The 26,119-nt window shown below is 34.5% G+C and overlaps 1 protein-coding gene across 7 annotated transcripts in view; it reads right to left on the reverse strand.

The window, feature by feature from the left end:
- CCSER1 (coiled-coil serine rich protein 1) overlaps positions 1–26,119 on the reverse strand; it is a 1,329,329-nt gene that overhangs the window by 1,150,835 nt on the left and 152,375 nt on the right. For all 7 annotated transcript variants that reach the window (XR_015250351.1, XM_086704581.1, XM_086704578.1 and 4 more), the window contains 2 exons: positions 24,015–25,379; positions 18,434–18,618 (listed from right to left, as the gene is read on the reverse strand). Coding sequence is in view for 6 of the 7 variants with exons in the window: in XM_086704581.1 (XP_086560707.1) it covers positions 18,434–18,618; positions 24,015–25,338 (1,509 nt within the window). In the remaining variant the exon portion in view is untranslated. The remainder of the gene's footprint in view (positions 1–18,433; positions 18,619–24,014; positions 25,380–26,119) is intronic.

Raw genomic sequence — 26,119 nt, forward strand, 5'->3', positions numbered from 1 at the left:
CTTGTCAATGTCATACTGAAGGATTATTTAATTCTTAAGGGGACTGTTCTGCTTTTGATTTTGTTATTTGCTGTTAATCAAGGGCACAGACTCTCTGAAGTCACTTGTTAATATGCAGATTTATGCCCAATATATAAGTGTTTTTGTAGAAAAGATAATCTCAAATATGAGTTTATTGCCCTGCAAGACATTAACCAGTTTTATAATCACACAATCTTATTCTAATATTTCTTTATTAAACTTCCTATAAATAACCTGTTCCTCAAATATTGTTTGAACGGCTTTAATTTTCACTGGTTTCCCCACTAATTAATTTGAATAAATCTTTGACATGTGTATAAAAGTCACATTTTTAATGTTTAAAAATTACAATTTTACAGTAACTATTATTTTAAGACACTACCTAACGTATGAAACCTGTTATGACTATGCAAGAATTTATCTGTCTCATCTGTACCACTACTCTACCCTAATTTATTTACTAATTTATTTAACCTATCTGCCTTTGTTAATCCCAGTACCCCTAGTACTAGGCACTGTTGAATCTTTTTGCTGAATCTTCAGGGCCTAACAAAATCAAGTAGATAAAACGTCAATTAATAAATGATAATTAGGGGCACCTGGGTGGCTCAGTTGGGTTGCGAGTCCAACTTTTTCTGTCTTTTTTTTTTTTTTTTTTTTTTTTTGAGAGACAGAGACAGAGAGAGAGGGAACAAGCACATGTGGGGCAGAGAGAGGGAGAGAGAAAATCCCAGGCAGGCTCCAGGTTCAGCACAGAGCCTGGTGCAGGGCTTAGTCCCATGACTGTGCAATTATGACCTGAGCTAAAATCAAGAGTCAGCTTAACCAACTGAGCCACTGGGCACCCGGAGCATCCGACTCTTGCTTTTGGCTCAGGTTGTGATTTCAGGGTTGTAAGATCAAGCCCCACATGTGGCTCTGTGTTGATTAATATTTTCTCTCATGGGGTGACTGGGTGGCTCAGTTGGTTAACTGTCTGACTACGGCTCAGGTCATGATCTCGTAGTCGCTGGTTCAAGCCCCTCAATGACTCTGTGCTGACATCCTGGAGCCTACTGTGGATTCTGTGTCTCCCTCTCTCTCTGCCCCTTCCCCAAACTCTCAAAAATAAAAAAAATTAAAAAACATTAAAAAAATTTTTTTTAAAGATTCTTCCTTCTCCCTTTTCTCTCTGATCCTCCTACATTCTAAAATTTAAAAAAAAAAAAAAAAAAAAAACTAAATATTAATTGATTCTTTAAAGAAATCCATGAACACCTAAGGGACTCTCACAGATCAAATCTGGAATCATTTAAGCATCAAAATAAACAATGATGATAATGAATCATAATCCATTGAATAAAATAGGAACCCATGATCCAGTTCAGATAAGTAATACATATACATGTACATACATGCGTACTTATCTAAATATAGGAAAAGAGAAATGACTTTCCTACAGAAGAATGCCAACTAATAAATATAGAAGGGATGATGGAGTTATAAAATTACTATTGTGCAAATATCTGGATAAAAGTTGATGAGGAGAAACGTATTTACATAGCTTCAGAGTATCTCTTCAAAAAATTACTTATGAATTAACCGGGAACAATAATAATTTTATAGTGTGAAAACCTAGTAAACCAAGTTTACCAAAGTTATCAAAGGTAACATCACTAGTAATGAAACAAACTGACATTATGAACCTCCTGATGTGATCCACTAAGAAAACAATATCACACATGTAGTTTTCCTCCTAAAAATCGCTTAACAGTGAAATACCAGAACAACATGACTTAAAAAACATTCTACAAAATAAATATAATGAGTGTTAATGCCAGGTGAGATAAAGAATAGTGAGGAATGCTTTCAGATTAAGAGAGACTAAGGAGACATGATAAGTAAACATATCACATGGTTATGGATTGGAGCCTAGGTTTAAAAAAAACTGAAACATTAGAAAAAGTTGAATATGGATTTATGTTAAATATTAACATATTGTATCAAGATTAAATTTCCTGATTTTGATACTTAACAGTGTAATGTAAAAGAATACCTTTGTTCTTAGATAATGCATATAAAGTATTTAGGAGTAAAGGGTCATGATATATACAACTAAATCTCACATGCTTAAGATAAATAAATCCATATAAATAAATATGTACTTGTATGTATGTATCACAGTGAGAGAAGCAGAGAGAGAGAAAGATTTTGTGTTAAAGATCAACAACTGAAAAATCTATATAAAGTATATATGGGGGCGCGCCTGGGTGGCTCATTCGGTTACAGTGACTGACTTCGGCTCAGGTCATGATCTCGCAGTTCATGGGTTTGAGGCCCGCATTGGGCTCTGTGCTGACAGCTCAGAGCCTGGAGCCTGCTTCAGATTCTGTGTCTGCCTCTCTCTCTCTGTTCCTCCACACTCATGCTGTCTCTCTTTCTCTTTCTCTCAAAAATAAATGTTAAAAAAAAATTAAGTATATGTGGGAGTTCTTATTAGTTCTTCTAACTTTCCTGTAAATATAAAATTATTATAAAATAAAAAAGTGTATTTAATAAATGTAAAGTGACATGATGTAACCAAAGTGATGATGTTATCTAGTTCCAAAATAAATTTGGGAATCTTTCTTTGTTGTTATTAAGTAAAAGATTCACATGAGGGAATAGTAGTAATAATATCTTGTTTACCTGCTCTCCTGAATCTGACACTATTAATATCACCTGAACTGTGTTCATTTGGGTCATGTTTTATTGTTATTTTGAGAAACGAGTTAAAGCTAAGAAATGAGAAAAAAATAGGAAGGCAGAAGAAAAAAACAGAGAGGAAGACAATTCATTCTTCTTCTCTGAGTTCTACTTCTTACAAGTTCTATTTTGTGGATAAGGCAGTTTGTGAAAAGAGATGATTTGAAGAAAAAAATATATTACCTTATAAAGTAAGAAAAAAAGTTTTACATTTCTTTCCACATGTAATGACTAGCCCAGTTTCTGACTCAAAATAGTCTGTAATATTCTTCACTGAATAAATAATTTGGATTAATCTTACTTTAATCTTTATGCTAACTCACCAATAATTAAAAGCCAATTATATCCTGTCACTTCTATTTTTCAGAGTTGTTAGTGGACTGCTCACTGTTTGATACATTATTTAACATCTGTAATAGTCAGGATTCCAGAACTAGCAATTTCTTACCTATTTTAGGTAGGTGTCTTTGCAAGTAAGGAACCCATATTCTTTTAAATGTAAGAATTGGATGGCCCTCACAGAAAATCTAGGCTTTTTTTTTAAGCAATACTTTCTTTTTTTAATATCACATAATTCCACTGCCATAAATAAAGACACCTCTTCCTGCTCACTTTGTCATCCTCGTCCCCTTCAAAAAGAATACCTGACACGTGTCCTGGATTCATAGCCATAGCACTGAGCTCAACTGAAAATTCACAATGGTTGACTCTTAAGTACATTTAATATAATTATCTTGAGTTTTTCTTTAATTTGGGCTGCTGTACCCCAAGTAATTCTACAGTGATTTTATTAGGCAATCTTGTCTTTTTTTTTGAAATAAATTTTTTAAAGAAGATTTTGTCTATTGCTAACTAAAATACACTTGCTTATTGAACCAGAATAATTTGCTATTTAATTGTGAAAGAATTCTTATTTTTCTGTAAATACAGAAAGTTTTATCAAAATTGGGAAATCACTTTATTTTACACTGTTGTTTTATAAGAACAAAAACCAATTTCTGTAAAAATCATTTGTATGGGCCAATTGTTCTGATTTCCTTAAAATACCTAAATGTCTACTTATAACAACTGGGAGAGAATCATGAAAAGCTGAAGACCTTAGCACTTTTATGTTCAACCCCACTGCACTGAATCAAAACACAGAAAACAAACTATATACTGAACAACAGAGTTTTACCTTTGAACTGCTTTAGCTAACAGACCTTACAGGCTTCCAGCTGTGGAACAGTAAGTTCCCTTCAAGAAATCATACTATCACTTCATAAAACTTAATGGTGTCCCAACTCCCTTTTGTTATGCAGGACTTCCTAGAGAGATGAATGCTATTGGAAAAAAAGCAGGCATTACCAGTTCCTTTCTCTTTTTCTAAATGTAGACCTAGCATCTCTGCTTCAGTTCTTTTTTCTCAGCTATAGCAACTTCCAGTGGACTGCTGGGTCAAGTTAAATCTTTAAGATCAGCATACTCTGGTAGCCACTTGGCTCAGCAATAGTTTCCATGTACTGTTATTATTATTAAAAAATAAAAGAAAGAGAATCACTGTGATTCATGAACCATAGCTAGGTGGCTGATCTTTTCATTGAAAATCACTACTTGTATTAACGTATCTGCATTTCTTTGTAACATAAATCTACTGAAGGCAACAGCATGCTGATACACTGTCTCATCCCAACTAGTTCCTAATACGTGACATGAATTATCTGACAGCTGGTTGCCTCCCATTCAAATCATGTAGTCTAAATATTCAAACTAAAAACCCTAGTAGTGGGTGTATTCTTCCAAAACAATGAAAAAGTAAGAAAGAGCAAAAACTTCAGTGTTTTACAGTTTTCTCTCACAAGAGTTTAGAAATATTAAAATTATGATAGGATAGACTAGTACTTTTACAAAAGACACTCTAGTTCAAAATTTGTTTTAAAGTAAATAGGGTACTCTATAAATCACTATTTTCTTCAACATAATATTTTGGTCTTTGATTTCATCACCTATTACTATTTTAGAAAACATTATCTTGCAATTTAACAGAAGACACTTTTTAAGTACTAAATTATCAAATTATGACGTGATTAGTAATATAAGGGTCCACAAAGATGTCCATGATGGTTAAACTTTTTGTTTAAGAAAACAAAGATGCAAATTAAAATTATTTTTAAATAGCTAAGACAATATCTTAAAGGTAGATACTTTTTCCTTAACTTCTTAGTCAAGAAATAAGTAGGTAGAATAAATGGTCTAATTAAAATGCAACATAATTATAGTAAAATACGGAAATTTTAAATGCTCTTCTCTATTATTTTTCTAAGTAATGTAAACTGATTTTGAAAAATGCATGCATTTCCAAAAAATAAGCAAATGAGAAGCCAGGTAAATACAAGGTTATTCTTACAAAACATTAATATATAAAGAACTTGATTTTTTTATTTTAATTTTTTTTGTTTTTAATTTTATTTTAGAGAGAGAGAGATCAGGGGAGTAGAGGGGGAGGGAGAGAGAGACAGACAGAGAGAGAGACAGAGAATCCCAAGCAGGCTCCATGTTCTGCACAGAGACCAACATGGGCCTTGACCCAGGGCTCTATCCCACAAAAGACCCCAAATAGCCAAAGCAATCTTGAAAAATAAAAACAAAGCTAGAGGCATCACAATTCTAGACTTCAAGTTATATTACAAAGCTGTAGTAATCAAAACAGTATGGTAGTGGCACAAAAATAGGTACATAAATCAATGGAACAGAATAGAAAACCCAGAAATAAACCCTCAACTATATGGTCAGTTAATCTTCAACAAAGCAAGAAAGAATATCCAATAGGAAAAGGACAGTATCTTCAACAAATGGTATAAGGAAAACTGGACAGCAACATTCAAAAGAATGGAACTAGAACACTTCCTTACATTATACACAAAAATAAATTCAAAATGGATAAAAGATGTAAATGTGAGACCTACAACCATAAAAATCCTAGAAGAGAACACAGGTAGTAACTTCTTTGACATTGGTTGTAGCAACCGTTTTCTAGATATTGTCTTCTAAGGCAATGGAAACAAAAGCAAAAATAAACTATTGGGACTACATCAAAATAAAAATGTTCTGCCCAGCAAAGAAAACAATCAATAAAACTAAAAGGCAGGGCGCCTGGGTGGCTCAGTCAGTTAAGTGTCCGACTTCAGTTCAGGTCACGATCTCACAATTCATGAGTTCAAGCCCCGCATTGGGCTCAACTGTCAACACAGAGCCTGCAGCCTGCTTCAGATTCTATGTCTCCCTCTCTCTCTGCCCCTCCCCCCACTTGTGTTCTATGTGTCTCTCTTTCTCAAAAATAAAAAAACATTAAAAAATAAATAAATAAAAAACTAAAAGGCAATCTTCTGAATGGGAGAAGATATTTGCAAAAGACATATCAGATAAAGGGTTGGTCTCCAAAAAAACTTAAAAGAACTTATAAAACTCAACAAACAAATAATCCATTTAAAAAATTAGGCAGAAGACATGAACAAACATTTCTCCAAAGAAGACACAGAGATGGCCAACAGACATGAAAAGATTTTCATGATCACCTATCATTGGGGAAATGCAAATCAAAACTACAATGAGATATCACTTCACACCTGTCAGAATGGCTAAAATCAACCACACACACACACACACACACACACACACACACACACACACACACAAAACAGGTGTTGGTGAGGATGTAGAGAAAAAGAAACCCTCTTGCATTATTGGCGGGAATGCAAACTAGTACAGCCACTGGGGAAAACACTATGGAGGTTCCTCAAAAGTTAAAAATAGAACTACCCTACAATCCAGCAATTGCACTATGGGTATTTACCCAAAAAATACAAAAACACTAATTCAAAGTGATACATGCACCTCAACATTTATAGCAGAATTATTTAGTAGCCAAGATATGGAAACAGCCCAAGTGTCCATTGACTAAATAATGGGTAAAGAAGATGTGGATAAAAAGGAATGAAGTAGATAACTAGATAAAAAAGAATGAAAGTTGCCATTTGCAGCAAGATGGATGGAGGTAGAGGGTATAATGTTAAGGAAAATAAGTCAGTCAGAGAAAGACAAATACCATATGATTTGACTCATATATGGAATTAAAAAAAAAAAAAAATGAGCAAACTGGGAAAAGGAGAGAGAGAGAGAGAGAGAGAGAAATCAAGAAACAGACCCTTAGTTAGAGAGAACAATTGATAGTTACCAGAGGAGAGATAGATGGAAGGATTGTTAAACAGGTGATGGGGATCAAAGAGTGCATTTGTTATGATGAGCAATGGGTAATGTATGGACTTGTTGAATCACTATATTTACACTTGAAACTAATATAACACTATATGTTAACTAACTGGAAGTAAAATAAGAACTTAAAAAAAAAACACGGAAAACAAAAACAAAAAAGTGTAGTGGTGGGTGATAGCCATGAAGGTAGAATTTATTATCGCAGTGTATTACACTGTCTCTAATGAGGAGGTCCTATTTTAAGTGATGTAATTGCTGTTTATCCAATGTGGCTTTAGAAACAGAAGGGAGATTGAGAATTACTGGAATATCTTAAAAGGAGGCTGAACTATATGTCTATAAAAACAGGACAGTAATATAAATAGCAGAGAACAAAGGAAGAGGAGCCATTAACTATTAGGGCAAATACCAATTCACTGCATATTTCTCTACATCTACTCCAAAGTTTCAGTCCTCAGAGTTTCTACTATTCTCCTTATGGAAAGAGAGCTTTCATAAGCCTTCATTCTATTTCCATAACTCCAATATATTGTTTTTCTCAATGTTGACTGATGTTGTCAGATTTCTGATATAATAGAGATTCCCAGCCTTTTGTTTAGAATCTACAAATGACTTCACCTATATCTTAAGTTTTCAGATAGGACAGGTGAAAAATAAAGGCAAGAGCATGATGGGCCAAATGCAAGTAATAGCCGTGTCTAAAATGTAGATATGAAGAAGCAGCCTGCTAAGGAGACTGTAAGGAGAAAAAAAGGAGAAAAAGAGAGGAAGTGATAGATATATAGGGGCGCCTGGGTGGCTCAGTCAGTTAAGCATCCTACTTCAGCTCAGGTCGTGATCTCGCAGTCCGTGAGTTCAAGCCCTGCGTCGGGCTCTGTGCTGACAGCTCAGAGCCTGGAGCCTACTTCAGATTCTGTGTCTCCCTCTCTCTCTGACCCTCCCCCATTCATGCTCTGTCTCTCCCTGTCTCAAAAATAAATAAGCATTAAAAAAATAAAAAAAAGAAGTGATATATAGATAGATAGATAGATAGATAGATAGATAGATAGATATAGATAGATAGATAGATAGATAGATAGATATATGAAGTCCTCAATAGTGTAAGAACTTGAAGAGAAGTTAATGATGAAGATTTAAAAAAAAAGAATATGAAAATTGGTAAAGTCACTGATGACTTTAGAGTAGTACTCAACCCGGGGTGATTTTTGCCTGCAAAGGCATATTTGGCAATGCCTGGAGATATTTTTAGTTATTAAAACTTGAGGGTTCTACCAGCATTTAATGGGTAGGAGTCAGAGATTCTATTAAACATATACTGCACAAGACACCCCTGTACCCAAACAAAGAACTATCCAGGACAAAATGTCAATAGTTGCAAAGTTGAGAAACATCCTGTATATTACAGGAGCTAAACTATATGCAACTGAAGAGTTCATGGGCAGTTGAGAAAATTAATATGCCAAGAAAAGGCTATTCTTTAAGAACTTCTTGACTTGTAAGGAAAAAGAGGGCCAGGATGGAGAACTTCTGGATTAAGCAGGGCATAGAAAAAAATTATTTTGTTTGCTTTCTTCAAGGACAGAAACTTGATCATACTGTACACTGACAGTAATGAAGAACCAGAGAAGAAACCAGAGGGGAAAAGTGCTATGAAGTGCTATTCTACAGGAGATGAGGATCAGAACTCAAGAAGACTAGTAGAAAAGACTGCTTTGAAAGAATGACCATAATGTCTAAGATCAAAGGAAATGAAGGACTGACGGGTAAAATACAAATGTATTGGGAGTGTCAAAAACAGGATGGATAGTTTGAGGACAGCATTTAAAGTTCATACTCAAAAAATAACAATAAAGTTCATACTCAGTGCTTGAGTTAAGCTGCTGGTCTGTGATCCACTTTCCCGTTATAGGAGGAAATGGGAGTATGCTTTCTGTCAAGGGAGAAGGCAGCTGACTCAATAGAATTTCCTTGTAAACACACTGATAACAGACCTCCTAGCAAACAAACTGGCAAACTAAGTGTTTTCACTAGTAGGGCAGCTTATCTATGGACTGCTTTTAACAGAATATGTCTAATTATCTAGGTTGCTTATGAAAAATAAAGCTAGAATACAGAGATTTATGGAATATGGCTCCATGGAAAATTTCTATGTATTCTACACATCTGAATATGAAATTGAGAGGTTTTGTATGGTCAAATGGTAAAAACTTCCAGTTATAAAAATAAATAAGTTCTGAGGATGTAATGTACATCATGGTGACTGTATTCAAAGGGGGGAAAAATGGAGATGTTTTGTACTGGGATGGCTCTTTCTGTGTAAATGAGGTGATCATACACACCTACACTTCAAATCTCATCCAAAAATCTGAGCCAGGACCCATCGGATAAAGAAAGGAAGGACATGGGAAGCTGGGAAGGTATTCAGATCTCTACCTGCTTCACCTGTGCCCCTAGATGTCTGATTAAAGCTCTGATTCATGTGAGTCCCTCTTGACAAAAAAAATTATTTGGGTTTCTCACTGGCACATTCACTAAACATTGGGTAGTACTAAAGACAACTACTGAATATTAAAATCATAACTTTATAAAGTAATTATAAATGTATACAATAAAGAGCATAAGAGACCAAGCTAAAAAAATAATAAATTGTTTCAGCTTGGATAAAACAAGCTAAGAACAATAAAAGATATAAACAAAGAAGGCATTTTAGAGCAAAATGTGGCAGTGAAGTGAAATGATCACTGAATTAAATTATAAAAGTGATAAGAATGACAGCCACTCTAATTTACAAGTGATGAATTTAAACAAAGACATCCTCACAGAGCAAAAGTGTAACATATATATGCGCAACTCATTTGAAAAATCACACCTTTGTATCCTGCAAATATGGTTTCTGCAAATATGGTTTCTGAGACAATTTTAAAAATTTGTCTCAATTTTTAAATTAATTTGAAATTTCAACATAATATTAATATGTTAAAATATTTATTTTGTATATAAACTGACCATAATGCCTAGTATTAGGCATATTTCTACTATAATAACATATTTCTTGACCTTGGAAGTCAAAATTTGTTTTATTTATTTTACTAAAATTAATAGTCACATTTAAATTTAAATTTTAAAATAGTAGAATAACGACGAAAAATACATTTTTTTAATTCTTTAACTAGAATAATGTAAAAGCTTCAAATTCCAATGACTATTCCCTCAGAAAATGTAGTTATTTTACACAAGGTCAATTCTGTGTTACAGATTGTGCAGCTGTTCAGATGGCCAGAGATTTGTCATGGATTCTGAATCAATAAATATTCTCTGTCATGCTATAAAAACTGTGCCAGCCCATGGGGTTACCTAAATAAGGCATAAAAGAGTCTTTTCATCTCAGAGAAAATTGATATAACTTGATCCAATTAAAAATAAAATGGTCATTTTTGCATTCTAACCCCAAGAATAAAAAGTAAACTTAATTTTCTAATTTCTTATTTTTAGAAGGTATACAAGCTGCTTTATGATTATCATAGATGTAGTATGGTTAAATAAAAGAATCTTTAATTGCCTTCTACTACTGTCCTCTATTGTTTTAATAATAGAAATATGTGCTGTTCTTAATAAAGCATTTAATATATATTATTTAATACTGCTACTGTTACAATATGATTTTTTATTGCTATGTTCTGAATGTTTCTGTCCCCCTAAAACTTGTATGTTGAAATGATGGTATCTGGACATGGTATGGGAGGTGCTTAAGTCATAAGGTTAGAACTTTCCTGAATGTCATTATTGTGTATATAAAAGAGACTCCAGGGGCGCCTGGGTGGCTCAGTCGGTTAAGTGTCCAAGTTCAGCTCAGGTCATGATATCATGGTTTGTGAGTTCGAGCCTTGCGTAGGGCTGTGTGCTGGCAGCTCAGAGCCAGGAGCCTGCTTCGGATTCTGTGTCTCATTCTCTCTCTGCCCCTCCCCTACTTGTGCTCTCTCAAAAATAAATAAATGTAAAAAAAAAAAAAAAGAAGAGACTCCAGAGAGCTCCCTGGTCCCTTCCACCATGTACAACACATCAAGAAGGTGCTAGTTATAAACCAGAAACAATGCTGGCATCTTTATCTTGGACTTCCAAGCCTCCAGAGCTATAAGAAATAAATTTCTGTCATTTATTTACAAGCTACCCAATTTGGGATATTTTGCTATAGCGGCCCGAATAGACTAAGACATTCACATTAGGGAAAAATTTGCAAAGGAAAAAAATTAAGTGCTATGTACCTCTCATGTGAACTGCATGAAAAGAAATGTTAATAATTATGATACTGCAATTTTATTTATTTACTCAAACTGGTCCTCAAGTCATTTTAGATGAAGTGAGTTAACTCTATGAATAAGCTATTCATAATTTTGTGCCCCAAACATATAAATTGTGCCAGCTTCTAAATGAAAATGACTCATCCCCAAAGCTAGACATAAAAAAATGAATGGAATATTTTATCCAATTCTGCTTTTTTGGAATATTTTATCCAATCTGCTTTTATAAAGGAATTTCTGAATCTGCAAGTTTATAAGAAATGAAGTGAATTGGACTAGATAAAACATGCAGGGAGTTTTAAAATATCACCTTAGGCAGATTTGACCATATTTTTTAATTCGTGCTTCAAAAAATATTGCCAATAATTGACTGCTTCTTTTCTCTCTGTATAGCCAGTCCATAACTATTGTACTGATGTGATCCCGGAAACCATTCCATAAGTCTGACCATCGTAAAATGAATTATGTTTCTACTGGAACAATGTCACAATTGGTATGATATAAAAAACCAGAGCTATATCAAACAGTGCATCATAAAGACATCTGTACATTTGTATAATAAATTAAAATGCCAAAAAAATGTGCATAAGCAAACCACATAAAATGATTGTACTAAAGGCTTTTTAATTCATTTCTATATAAGCATATGTCACAACCTAGTCAGCATTTATACCTTTATTTCACACATATTTATTATGTACCAGGCATTATACTAAATGCTGTAAGAAATGCTGATAATGTAAAAAGCTTCTTCCATTTAAAATTGTTTTTAACGTTTATTTTTGAGAGACAGAGAGAAATAGAGTATGATTCAGGGAGGAGCAAAGAGGAAGACACAGAATCCGAAGCAGGCTCCAGGCTCTGAGCTGTCAGCACAGAGCCCGACACAGGACTCAAACTAAGGAACCGTGAGATCATGACCTAAGCCGAAGTCGGACACTTACCCAACTGAGCCACCAAGTGTACCAGTTTCTTCCACTTAAGCGAATGAAGTCTAATAGTAAAATGAGACCTATTCAAATAACTAAGTAGTGGGTGCCATATATGTGATACAACTTAGAAGGGCATTGATAGGAAAAGAATCATTAGTAACTAGAAAAATCAATAAAGGCATTATAGATTAGAGCCATTAATCTAAAATTAATATACTAGTTATCAACAAATGTAACTCAATGTTTAATGAGTGATACTTGTGATTTTCCTTCTTTAAGCTTACGAGGATTGAGAAGAATGATTTGTGTGGCTCCATTTCCTTACAAATACTAATGGTTCCCTTTTCTCATTAAATGTCCTTGTAGCATTCAATGATATTACCTTTAATTCCACTGACAATTAGTTAAACCAAAAGCTGAGATCATTATTTTAACTCTCCAAATGCCAGTAACATTTTTTTTTGTACTTTAAAGTTCCATTTAGAATTTCAGGATTAGGAGGAAACATTTATAAAATTAGATATTTTAATTATCAGCTTTTCTTGGCTCTTAATTTTGAGCTTCAACAACCTTTATGCCACAGAATGGAAGTGTGAAAGTACATATACCAAAACGCCAGTACAGTTCATTTTCCTGATGTATGGTAAAGGTGGGGTGTTTGGAAATGGATTCCTTGAACATTAATGTACTTTATTCTTTACTGTCCAAGTGCCTCTCAGAGTCACTGTTCAGCATTGGTAGCTGGGCCTCAGTGGTAGAAATTAGCCAAAGACATAAATTACATATATATTTCACAGTGCCAATTGAGCATGCGAGCAAAACTCTATATAAATTAGGGACACAGGAGTTCACGTATTCTAAACATTTGATATCAAGAGCCATAATCCAAATCAAACATCCCCTTAACAGTGTAAATTATAAAATAGTCAGAATTATTAAATCTGTTACATTGACAAGATCATGTCAATGTCTCCTAATCTGGAACTCTATCTTCCAGGCCTCTCTTTCATCTTTGTATCTTCAGAGTAGGCTCTCAATAAATATTTATTTAAAGAAACTGTAAAAGAATAGATAAGTAAATGAATGAATGAAGGATAAGCTAATAAAGGAAAGAACAGTTGCCCCCCCCCCCAAAAAAAAGTGGATTCATAGTTAAGTGTTTCACTAGTTAATATGGGGCTTAATTCGTCTGAGATTACTTAGCTATTGTCAGTAATATCTAAACTCTGGATTTTAACACGCCAAGAATTAAAATATGATATGAGAAGCTAATAATCTGCAAGTAACTATTTTTTCCCTCAAAGGTAAATATGGTCTGTTCTTCTACCAAAAAAGTCCTACAGATTATTTTTTGCTTTGTTTTTACTTTGCCATTCCCAGTTCCTACAAAAACAAACAGGATGCCAAACTGCATATGAGAAAAAGTATGCTATCAGAGGAAAACTAGCCATAAATGAATGCTGGCAGAATCCCTTAGCACAAACAGTTCGGGGCAATGTTGTGGATGCATTTGCCAAGTTATCTAAAGACAATGCAACTTTCTGAACCAGCGTTTTAATGTACAGAAATAAATACTTCCAAATTCATTAAGGTTCCCAGAAATTTAGTCTAGTTAATTTAGCTACATAGCTCAAGGACTATAAGTCAGGAAGAGAGCACATCCAAAAAACAGAACTTGTAATTACAAATCAATCTTTAACTTTCAAAGAGGTCTTAATCTTTTTCGAGCACAGTGACCAACACAGTGTGAGTCATAAATCAGAGTCCATTAACAGGGAGGGAGGAGGCAAGAAGGAATTCTCAGTTAATTAAAAGAACTGATGTACACTAAATCTTTTGAGAATATGATAGTCCTTAGTGCCCACCAAATATATCAGGGTCAACACCTTCTAGACACAAGCAAGAGACTACTTCCTGGAGACTTTTGTGGCAAGGAGGGGCCAAGTGATTAGATCTAGTCAATAATTTGTCAGAGAAGGTGAAATGAGTCTCTACAGGTCAGAGCATTTATTACTGGGATGAGGACCTCCAGAGATCTTTTTGCCATGGTAAAAGGCAATATTTGCAATAGTTCAACAGCCTGGACATAGAATGAGACATTAAATGGAACTTCCTGAACCTTCTACAACATACATGTAGCCTGAGTGAGAAATCCATATTATAAAGCCACTAAGATTTGGAGGTTATTTGCTATCATATATCATAGCTTATCCTTATTCATACACTCAAGCACTTTCCTTCCTGTAATGATGTCAGAGCCTCTGTGTTGTCCGTTATGTATGAATCTATCCTCACATTAATAATTGTTTATAGAGCAGGATGATCTTACATATGGAGTTAAATGTCACTGTGTGAAGCTGTTGGAGAAACAATGACAAATCCTTAAATGTATTCATTTATATACCACAGTCTAGGGGAGCCTGGGTGGCTCAGTAGCTTGAGCATCCGACTTTGGCTCAGGTCATGATCTTACTGCTTATGAGTTCCAGCCCCGCATAGTGCTCTGTGTTGACAGCCCAGAGCCTGGAGCCTGCTTCAGATTCTGTGTCCCTCTCTTGCTCTGCCCCTCCCTCGCTCCTGCTCTCTTTCTCTCTCAAGAATAAATAAAACATTTAAAAAAATTATACACCACAGTCTAGAAGAAAAGTTCATAAAAAAAAAGGGCCTATTTCTACAAAATATTTTTTTTTTAATTTTTTCTTTTTCAACGTTTTTTTAATTTATTTTTGGGACAGAGAGAGACAGAGCATGAACAGGGGAGGGGCAGAGAGAGAGGGAGACACAGAATCAGAAGCAGGCTCCAGGCTCTGAGCCATCAGCCCAGAGCCCGACGCGGGGCTCGAACTCACGGACCGCGAGATCGTGACCTGGCTGAAGTCGGACGCTTAACGACTGCGCCACCCAGGCGCCCCCAAAATATTTTTTTAAATATGTGGGCCATCCTAAGAAAGGTATCAAGAAAATAATAGAGAAAATGAAGGAAAGTCTTTACTTAAAGCAGTTTGAAAATATTTAACAAATGTGAATCCTTATCAAATTTTTCCAGATATATTCTGGTTTCATGTAATAAATTTAAGCCAACTCCAATTTCTTCTGAGGCACTGAGGTTCAAAGAATTAATACATCCTCCTCTTTCCCTTTCAGATTGAAATATCCCAAAAATATACAAAATCACTAGAACTGTGGTCTAACCTATTAGGGCATATCTTTGTTCATTCAGAAACTCTCAGCATCTTAATAAATAAAGCAAGCCATATCCTACTGGTAAACTTAAATCCCCATCAACTAGACAAAATACTCCAGTTCCTTCTAAGTATGAACATCTTTTTTTGCAACAATGTTCCTTTCTACATGAGTTACCTTTCAGTAAAGACACTGATACCATTCATCAGTATATCAAGAAGTACACATTTTAAGTACAGAATCAGCATTAAATTGTGTTTTTTTTTTTTTATCCCTTACAGAAGATTATAGCCTAGACCCAGAACAAGCACAGACTGCCTTAACTGTGTTTAACTTCATTACAAATAAATAATGCAAAAAATAAATAATAATTTTAAACTTATTACATTCTCCCCAAAGCATTTAAGATTTAAAGTTAGGTAGAATCCAGATCTGAATCCTATCTCTGCCACCTACTATCTGTATTTTGAGGTAAACTGCTTATCTTCTTAGAGTTCTATTTTCCTTTACAAAATGTGATTAATAATAGTATCACTTGGGGGTGTCTGGGTGGCTCAGTGGGTTAAGCAACCATCAAACTTTGGGTCACGTCATGATCTTGTGGTTCATGAGTTTGAGCCCCACGTCGGGCTCTGTGCTCACAGCTGAGCCTGGAGCCTATTTCAGATTCTGTGTCTCCCATTCTCCCTGACCCTCCCCCACTTGTGCTCTGTCTCTCTCTCTCTCTCCCTCTCTCTTTCCCAAAAATAAATAAACATTTAAAGAAAAATAATAATAATAATAATAATAATAATAATAATAATAACAATATAATTTGGTGGATAGTATTGGGAGGACTGGATGTGATAAAACACATGAAGCATTAAGAGAAGTACTTTGGTCCAAATAAATATTGAAAATACATGTTACTATTATTATTGTTCCAAGAGTAAAGAATAACTGAACATGAATGTTTTCCTACATATATACATTTGCTTGAATTATTTTAGAAGAGGAATACAGAAAATGTGTCACGGTCACACATAAAGCTATAATTTCCAAAAAAGGCCACTCGTTTCACATATAGCTAAGATTACCTAAAGAGTCCTAACATTTGCCTTCTTTGCTATGAGTCAAACAACATATTTTACACATTTTAAATTCATGATTACACTGTAAAATTAAAGGATGAGATAGTAGTTGTGAGATCAAAAAAAAAAAAAAAGTGAAACCATAAAACAATTTTGATAGGTTTCATATAGAAATTCAATCACCAGTATTTATTTTAACAAGTGTTATCTGTAAATCCAGTGAACATGTACAATATTTTAATGGAGTTTCTATTCTATCAAGGATAGCCTTTCCCCAACCATGGCAATGGTGTAATTCTGCCATCTAGTGGAAGAGCTGTACCACTGCAGGGACACTTTTTGAAAAGTATAAAAAGCCTCAAATGAAAGAACAAAACTGCATTTCTGTGTTCTGACATTTTAAATATTAAATCTTGATTGTGGATTGGGAAGAATAATTTGTGATGTTACAAAGAGAATTACTGAAATATAGTATGAAAATCATGAGCTACAAAGAATATGTAAAAGGCCCAACTCTGGGCAAGTCCAATGCATACTGCATAATTATTAACATAAATACATCTTACGAAGGAAAAACAAGAATTTCGTGAAGAGAAATGTGTCATAATAAGTAGTTATCCATGATTTTCAATTCTGCATCAACTCAAAATCTTTTTTAACATGTTCTTGCACTTAAACAATAGCAACTGCAATAGTAATACAATATTGTCAATGCACCAAAAGATGAAATTTAACACCATTCTCTATGTAAAAACATAAATACACAAAATTCTATTGTATGATAGAAACAAAAATGCCACTATCATTTGTTGTTTTGCAGTTACTGATTTGCCCAATATTAAGATATGGCCAAACCTAATCTAATCATTAGAACTTCTAACTTCAAGGAAATGTTTTGGCTATCACTCAATGTTACCTCAGTAACTTAAGACTTCTTCACAATACAATTGTCAAAACTGGATGACCTATTTACATTTGAAACCAAATCATCTAAAATACACAGAGATAAAATACATGAGGAATTTAGTTTTGAGCATTTTTCACACATATCCATGAACAGGGGATACAGGTAAGTAGGTAAGCAGGTACACAGGTAGACATATCATTTCAAAGAAGCACTGTTAAATACCAGGAATCAAAAACACTGCTGGAAAAGCATACATCTGTGAGGAAATGAACAAGAGAACTCCAAAAGGCAATCCCACCCCAATATTTGTAAGACCTGAGGCCCCCTAGACCTCTTGCAGTCCACTCATCAATTTCCCACCCTGGCTTTATCTTTCACTACGATGAGCATCACACACATGCCTCTAAGACACCACAGCCCTCAAGTGCAAGCTCAGAAACGACTCCCCTATAGACATGCTACCTTACCCTTCACCAGCAGGCTCGTGCAGTTTGAACCAGAAATCTGGAATCTGTTACTCAGAATGTGTCAAAGCTCTGGATGGGCATTTTGCCTTGCCCCCAAAAGCTCCTCATCCTGTGTGGATGGGCAACTGTAAAACGTCAAGCAGATGTAGGATCCCTGAAGAGTCAATGGGTGGTACTGGCATAATGGCAGAATATAAAAGGACATTTTTTAGAGTGGCTATAGGGTAGAGAGATGGTGTGAAATAATGGTTATCAAAGGGTACCCTCATGATCAGCTTTTTTCTTAGCTTGTGTATCCCAGGGTCTTGATGTAGAACACAGAGTATCAAACTTTCTATGGAAGCAAGGAAGACAGGAATTGAGGGCAACTATCATGGTGTGCTACTATGTGTCAAGACCCATAAGAGTTTTGAGTGCAAACGTAGCCTCTTTAACTTGGGATATCAACTAAGGAGATAGATTTTTTTCTTCAAGTTATGAAATGTCTATTCTTCAGTCTGTTTTCATATTGCAAAAGGCAGGAATATCCCAGTCCTGTACATAACTATTTTAATAAATGCAAGTATATGTGTGTACTTACCATGCTGTTCATTTTTGAAGATGATGAACCTGCTCTTTGCTTTCTTAGACTGTTCACTTCTTCTACATTTCCATCTTTTGGTTTCAAAATCATTCTGCTACTCCCTGCAGTTCCTTCAGATGAGGATCGCAATCGCCTCTCTATAAATCTCCCTTCACGATATGGACTGAAGCTACTGGCAAGAACTATTAAAATAAATAAATAAATAAATAAATAAATAAATAAATAAATAAATAAATATTAATACAAATGCTTAACTGTAGTTTTTACAAATGTTCCATTTAAAGCAAATAAGAAACTCTTAGTGTCATTCAAAAATTCTCTATCATAGAAAGAAGTTTTAAATTAATAGTGGTAAGTTTAGTTTACTTAATCACATAATGATTTTGAAGCTCAAAACCTCTGCAGCCATCCTGGGCTTCTCCATACTTCATATAAATCACATAAGCAAATCCTGTCTTTATTACCCTCAAATTGTATACAGAATTTGATCACTTCCTACCTTCCCCACTAACATCCTGGACCAAACTCCCATCAACCCTAGCTTGGGTTACTATAATATATAGTTATTATAATACTATAATACTATAATACAGTCTCCTTCCTTTGCCTATTCCTACCTGACTCTCCCCCACAAAAACCACAGCCTTCTTTCCACATGGTAACCAGAATGATACACTGAAGACATAAGTAACATTGATCATCAGCATTCCTCTAGTCATAGAGCTATGTTTAACCAATGTCCTATCAGTTTCCTTATGATAACCCTACTCTATCCCTTCATTTAAGGGCCTCCCCATGTTCATCTGTTCACTTTTCTAACTTCATCTTCTGCTGTACCCTCCTCCTTCACTCTGTTTATGCTACTCTGGGCCTCTTGCCATTGCTAGAACACTGCAGGCACACTCCAGTACCAAAGTGGCCTTTACCACATAGTCTTTGCACAGTTATACTTTTCTATTTGTACACCTTTCTCCCTAATCATCTTCAACTCTTTGCTAATATGTTACCTTGATTAATACTCTGCTCACCATACTTAAAAATGCAAACTACAGTGAACTATCAGAAAATGAAATTAAGAAAACAATCTCATTTACAATAGCATCAAAAAGGATGAAATACTTAGAAATAAATTTAGCCACAGAGTGAAAGATCTCTTACACTGAAAACTGTTAAGACACTGATGAAACAAGTTGAGACACAAATAAATGGAAAGATATTCTATGTTCATAGATTGAAGAATTAATGTTCTTAAAATTTCCATACTACTCAAAGCAATCCACAGATTCAATTCAATCTCTATCAAAATTATAATGGCATTTTCATGAAAATACAGAAAACCATTGTATAAAGAACCACAAAAGACCCCAAATAGCTGAAGCAATCTTGAGAAAGCATAAAGCTGGAGGTGTCACATTTCCTGATTACAAACTATACCACAAAGCTGTAGTAATCAAAACAGTATTGTATTGGCATAAAGACAGACACACAGATCAATGGGGCAGAATAAAGAGCCCAGAAATAAAAGCATCATATATGAGCAATTAATTTTTGACAAAAGACTCATGAGTATGCAATGCAGAAAGGATAGTCTCTTCAGTAAATGGTGCTGGAGAAACTGAATAACCACATGCAAAAGAATAAACAGAGACCTGCATCTTACAGTATACAAAAACAAAAAACCACAAAATGATTTAAATATTTGAACATAACACCTGAAAATGTAAAATTCTGGGAAAATAATACAAAATTAAACAAAACAGCAGGTAATGCTCCTTGACATTAGTCTTGGCAATGACTTTTTGGATTTCACACCAAAAGCAAAACCAATAAAAGCAAAAAATAACAAATAGAACTATTTCAAAGCAAAAAGCTTCTGTACAGCAAAGTAAATAATCTACAAAATGAAAAGGCAAATTATGGAATGGGAGAAAATATTTTCAAATATCATATCCTCTGAGAGGTTAATATCCAAAATATACATGGAACTCATACAACTCAATAGAAAATAACAATAATAATCCAATTTAAAAATGAGCAAGTAGACTAAACAGACATTTTTTTTTCCAAAAAGACATACAAAATAGTCAAGAGGTACATGAAAAGGTGCTCAACATCACTAATTATAAGGGAATGCAAATCAAAACCACATGAGATATTATATCACACCGGTCAGGGTAGCTATTAGCAAAAATTCAAACAAGTGTTGTGGAAAGTGTAGAGAAAAGGGCACCTTTATACACTGATGGTAGGAATGTAAACTGGTACAGTCACTATGAAAAAAAGTATGTAGTTTCTTCATGAAATTAAAAAGAGTTACCATGTGATCTAGGAATTCCATTTATGGGTATATATTCAAAGGAAATGAAATCATTATCTCAGAGAGCTATCTGTATGCCCATGTTTATAGCAACATTATGCACAATAGCCAAGATATGTAAACAATCTAAGTGTCCCATCAATGATGAAGAGATAAGAAGATGTGATATGTAAATATAAAGGGATACTATTCAGCCTTTAAAAAGAAGGAAATAGTGTCATTTGTGACAACATGGGTACAACTGCAGGGCATTAAGCTAAGCAAAATAAGCCAGATAGAGGAAGACAAACAATCTATGGTATCAGTCACGTGTGGATTCTTAAACAAAAAAAAATTGTTTTAAACAGTTGAACTGATTGAAATGCAAAGTAGAAAAGTGGTTGCAATTGGAACCCGTGGGTGGCTTAGTAGGTTAAGCATCCAACTCTTGATTTCGGCTCAGGTCATGGTTTCATGAGCCCCACCTTGGGCTCTGCCCTATCAGTGCAGAGCCTGCTTAGGATTCTCTCTCTCCCTCTCTCTCTGTCCTACCCTGCTTTTGCTAAATACATACATATATACATACATAAATACAAACATGAAAAAAATGAAAAAGGGAAAAGAAAAAGTGGTTGCAAGAACCTATTAGGCCAAATATAACAGTTCTTTTTAAATAACTTTTTAAGCTAATGAATAAAAATTAAAATGCCAGAGTGCTCAACTTTACATTATTTTTTTCTGTTTGTTTATTTATTTTTGAGAGACAGAGACAGACAGAGAGAGAGAAAGGAGAAAGGGAGACAGGATTTGAGGCGGGCTCTGCACCAACAGCAGAGAGCCCAATACGGGGCTGGAACTCACCAGCCGCAAGATCATGACCTGAGCTGAAGTTGGACGCTCAACGGAATGAGCCACCCAGGTATCCCTATATTATTATTTTTGATATGACTACATATCTCATACATTCAGATATATATTAAATACTAGCCTAGATATGTTTCATAACAAATACAGAATAAATTCAGTATTATGGAGTTTAGTGCACATAGCAACTCTTTCTTATATAAAATACATCTACATAACTGGTTTTCAAATGTTAAACTTCCAAATTATAAAATCCTTCTGAATGGCACATGAATATCTCCACAAAATGAAGAACTGAATTCTATTATTTTTTCCTTATTCACATTACCAGCTTGTTTGCCTATCCGTCTCTATTTTACAAGTTGTAGATAACCTGAATAAATAGCTAATATCCCAAGAACAGGCAACATATTATCAAATTCATTGAAATTACTTTAATGTGGTAAATGGCTCATGATTAGGATCTTCGTGAACAGATTATTAGCAAGATATTTCCACAGAGATAAATATATATAGTATTCAATTTGACATTGAAGCAAATGATCGTTTCTAAATAAGAATTAGATATAATCAAGGTAAGTACATTTCTACCCTTTTTGTATTCCATTTCTTTAAAAAACAGACTGCCTAGATTCCAATTTGAGATCCACCATTTACTAACAACAATGTGATTTCATAGTTATTTAATTTAATCCTAAATTATTAATAGCTGCCATATAAACTTTTAGTTAAGATTAAATGACACTTATCTTGATGAGCACTGAGTAAGATATGGAATTCATGAATCACTATATTGTATCCTTGAATCTCATATAACATTGTGTATTAACTAGACCGGAATTAAATTTTTTTTTAAATAAATGAAAAGTAAATTTAAAGAAAGATTAAATGAAATAATGAATACAAAATGCTCAACACATTATTTTGGCACATGTTAAGTGTACAAAAAGGGTGAGCATCATGGATATCATCATCATTGTTCTTTTCATTATATTATAATTAAAGAAATAAGCAGATACAACTAAAGTTATAAGTACAGACAAGGTCACCAAGATCAAAACATAAAAAAGTAGGCAGATGCATAAAAGTGATGATGTATCAAATGTGAAAAATATTAAGTTATACAATTATATAGGTAAATAATTCACTCATGCATTTAAAACTTTAAAATTGTTATATTCATGGAGGGACTAGCTGGATTAATCATATAATCTTATGATGCTTGATACTCTATAATTTAACTTATTATAAGTTGTATATAATATTTTAGTGTTATCCTTAACGGTTTGGAAAGAGCTGGGGTCATGATGTCACTAAGCCTAGTCACTAAGAGCCTGAGCTTCGAACTGAGATAGTTGTAACTTGTGCTACTTAACAGCTATATGATCCTTGGTCTGTTTTTGCATTTGTAAAATGGAACATGTAAATGTCTATCTCATAAGGTTTGTATCCCAAACAATTATGTACTAACTTTGTGACTTTGGACACATTACTTAGCCTATTTGTGTTCCAAATATCTTGACTGTAAAATGGGTTACTATAATAGTAGTGATTTCAACCATCTGAGAATTCAATGAATTAATGTATCCAAAGAGCACAAAATGGGAAACGAGACACAATCAACATTCAATGTTGGGAGAACTAGTTGAAAGTAACAGTAGTAGTAGCAGAAGCAGCAAAGGCAGCAGCAGTGGTACGTCAAATACAGCCCTGTACGTGGTAAGAATTCAACAGTTTTCTTAACTGAAATTTATAATAAATAACAAAGTTTTCTGTTAAATAACATAATGACATACTAGAGGAATTCAAGCACCCATCCCCCCTTTATAGAAAGCAAAGAGAAGGTACCCAAGGTTACACAGGTAGTTAATGACAGACACAAGTTTAAAACCAAGCTCCAAGGACAGTACTTTTAAAGCCTGCAAGTCTATTGTAATTAGACATAGAGACTATTTGTGCTGAAACATGGATCCTATTTAATAAAGACAGTTTTGGTAAAATAGGAAATAGAATTTAAATTATAGAAAATTTCTTTTAGGGTGATTTTGGCTGGAATATACTCATTTTACTGACTAAGAAATACCAAGACTCATTTACTTTAAGAAAGAGAATCCTTTTAGACAAAGCCACATCACAAATAAAAATAATTTCTTTCCCCTCTCTTCTGAGGGCCAGAATCTTGGCAACACAACTAAGAAAAATGAGTAGTATTGCTGAATTACATTGTTACCATAGTATGAAATTTAAAATCAAGTAGAGAAAAGATTTAAAATAAATTATAAATCAGAAAAAAAAAAAAAAAACTAGAGAATGAAAAATAAGGAAATGTGGTTTCTATTCATGGGATGAAATAAGAAGATTAAATAAACTAGAATGAAATTATAATTCATATTTATTATACAAAGAAAATCAGCATACCTTTGGCAGGATTTGATTCGTATCCATATGATGTTTTGTTAAAAATATGATGATCACCAGAAGAGGGTATTATCCTTGAATCTGAAATAGGATGAATCCCTTTAACACGATCACTTATTGCTTTATGTTGCTCATAAAATCCAAGTTTCCTTGGAGAGCTTGTTGCCAACATTGTTTCACCATTTTGTACTACCTTATGTTCTTCTCTTTGCATATCTCCTGATAGATGAGTCTCTGACTTGTTCCCATTCATAACAGGTAGTTCAGTGATTTGCAATAACACTTCCTTCTGATTAGCAGCAGAGGTTTCTAGCAAGGAATTAGATTCAGTGCTACATCGGCCTTCTAACCTGTATTTCCCAGGAGACATAATTGCACAGGGAACAGTTCCCATAAGGTCTATTGTTGTCTTTGTAACAGCAGCAGGATTGGGAGAGATCTGAGAGGTAGAATCATTGTGGCCAAAGTTCTCACAGTGGGATGCCATGCTTCCACTTTTAGGAAATGCATCTGCTTCAGACACAGAATCTTCAGTCAAGGCTAAGAACTCTGAAGGTGTCTGAGCTGTTGTAAGATCAGCAGAAAGCAGGGGTGATTGTAAAGAGCTTCCTGCCCGTTCTGTTACATCCACAGAACAAGATGGAGAAGCTCTTACTAATACAGGTTCTCTCTCCTGGTACTGTGTAATTTCCAACGAGAATCCAGACTGTTGTACCAATGAAATGGATTGGCTCTGTGGAACTGGCTTAGAAAATTTATAGTGAGATGAAAAAGATTTAGTGAGTAGCTTCTTTGTTGACTGCTTAACAGAACGGCGAGTTTGTTCTTCTGTGAATCCAGAATCATCCCCTTCACTTTTGCCAGAACTTAGGCAATTTATAAAGACATTCTTATTAGTTGAGTGCTCCTTTTCCTTTTCAAAATCTTCTGTCAAGGATCTCGTTATTTTCTTATTTCGTGAACTACTAAAACCAACAGAATGTCTTCCCCTGGTTTTAATATGTTCTTCCAAACTCAGTTTCTGTATACTGCTATGACCAGATTGAGCACCATTTGAAATACTAAGGTTCTGGTTGGTAGTGTCTTGCTTAGGTTCACCTCCTTTCTTATGGTGGAAACTAATGGAAGGAGTACGGAATATGCTCCTGCGTTTACCTGTACTACCTGAGCTTGAATTAGTGCTGGAAGGAGAGGAACTGTGGACACCAACTGTATTACTGGAGGAGGGTGAAGAAGGAAGAGAATCATGTCTTCTGCTAATACTTCTTCTGAATATTGGCAACCGGGAGACCAGGGTAGATCGTCTTGATCCTGAGTCCCCCATTGGGACTCCAAGGCTTGCGCTGTGACAGCCAACTTAGCAGCCTAAAAAAGGTAAAACAAAAGAACGCATCAAAAGACATCAATTATAAATAAGACATTTTAAAACAAAACACTGTTTTTCAGGACATGGACTAGAACTTGGCTCATACTAAGATGATAACAAAATTCTGATGAGGATTTTTTTTTAATTTATAAGTAGCAAAATTATCCAGTGATTTGCACAATGATTTTATGATGGCTCAGAAATGTCAAGATTACCAAGAATATTTAGTCTATTCAAAAGATTGTTGAGTTGAGAAACACAAGATCACTATTCAAGACCCAGCCTTACTACTCCCACTGGTTCTATAATTTGGTAAATTGTTTAATCCTAACTTTTTATGTCTACATATTTAGATGCAGTAGTCTTGTGACAGCCATAATCATTGCCCTGTGGGTAATATGCCCCACTACTGCCTCTCTTGACCAGAAACAGATATATCACAAGACTTAAGAAGTTATTCACTTGAGCTTAACAGAATCACAGATCAGACTAAGGTATGATCTGACACTAGAATCTTCATTCAAAGAAAAAACAATTAGGAAGTACTGTTCTCCTTGGAGTTTGATTTTGGGACTTTTAGAGGTAATCAGGGCATTGATAGAGGAAACTAAATGAGAAAGGATACAGTGTAGAGTTATAAACAAAATAAGGTTATGAGGAAACCACAACTATGAATTGAAGAAAAGACTCCAGTGAAAATTAATTCAACTGGTAATGTTGACACGAGTGAAAATACATA

This window comes from Puma concolor, chromosome B1 (assembly GCF_028749965.1).
Source record: "Puma concolor isolate L17-30 chromosome B1, mPumCon1.1.hap2, whole genome shotgun sequence".
Lineage (NCBI taxonomy): Eukaryota > Metazoa > Chordata > Mammalia > Carnivora > Felidae > Puma > Puma concolor.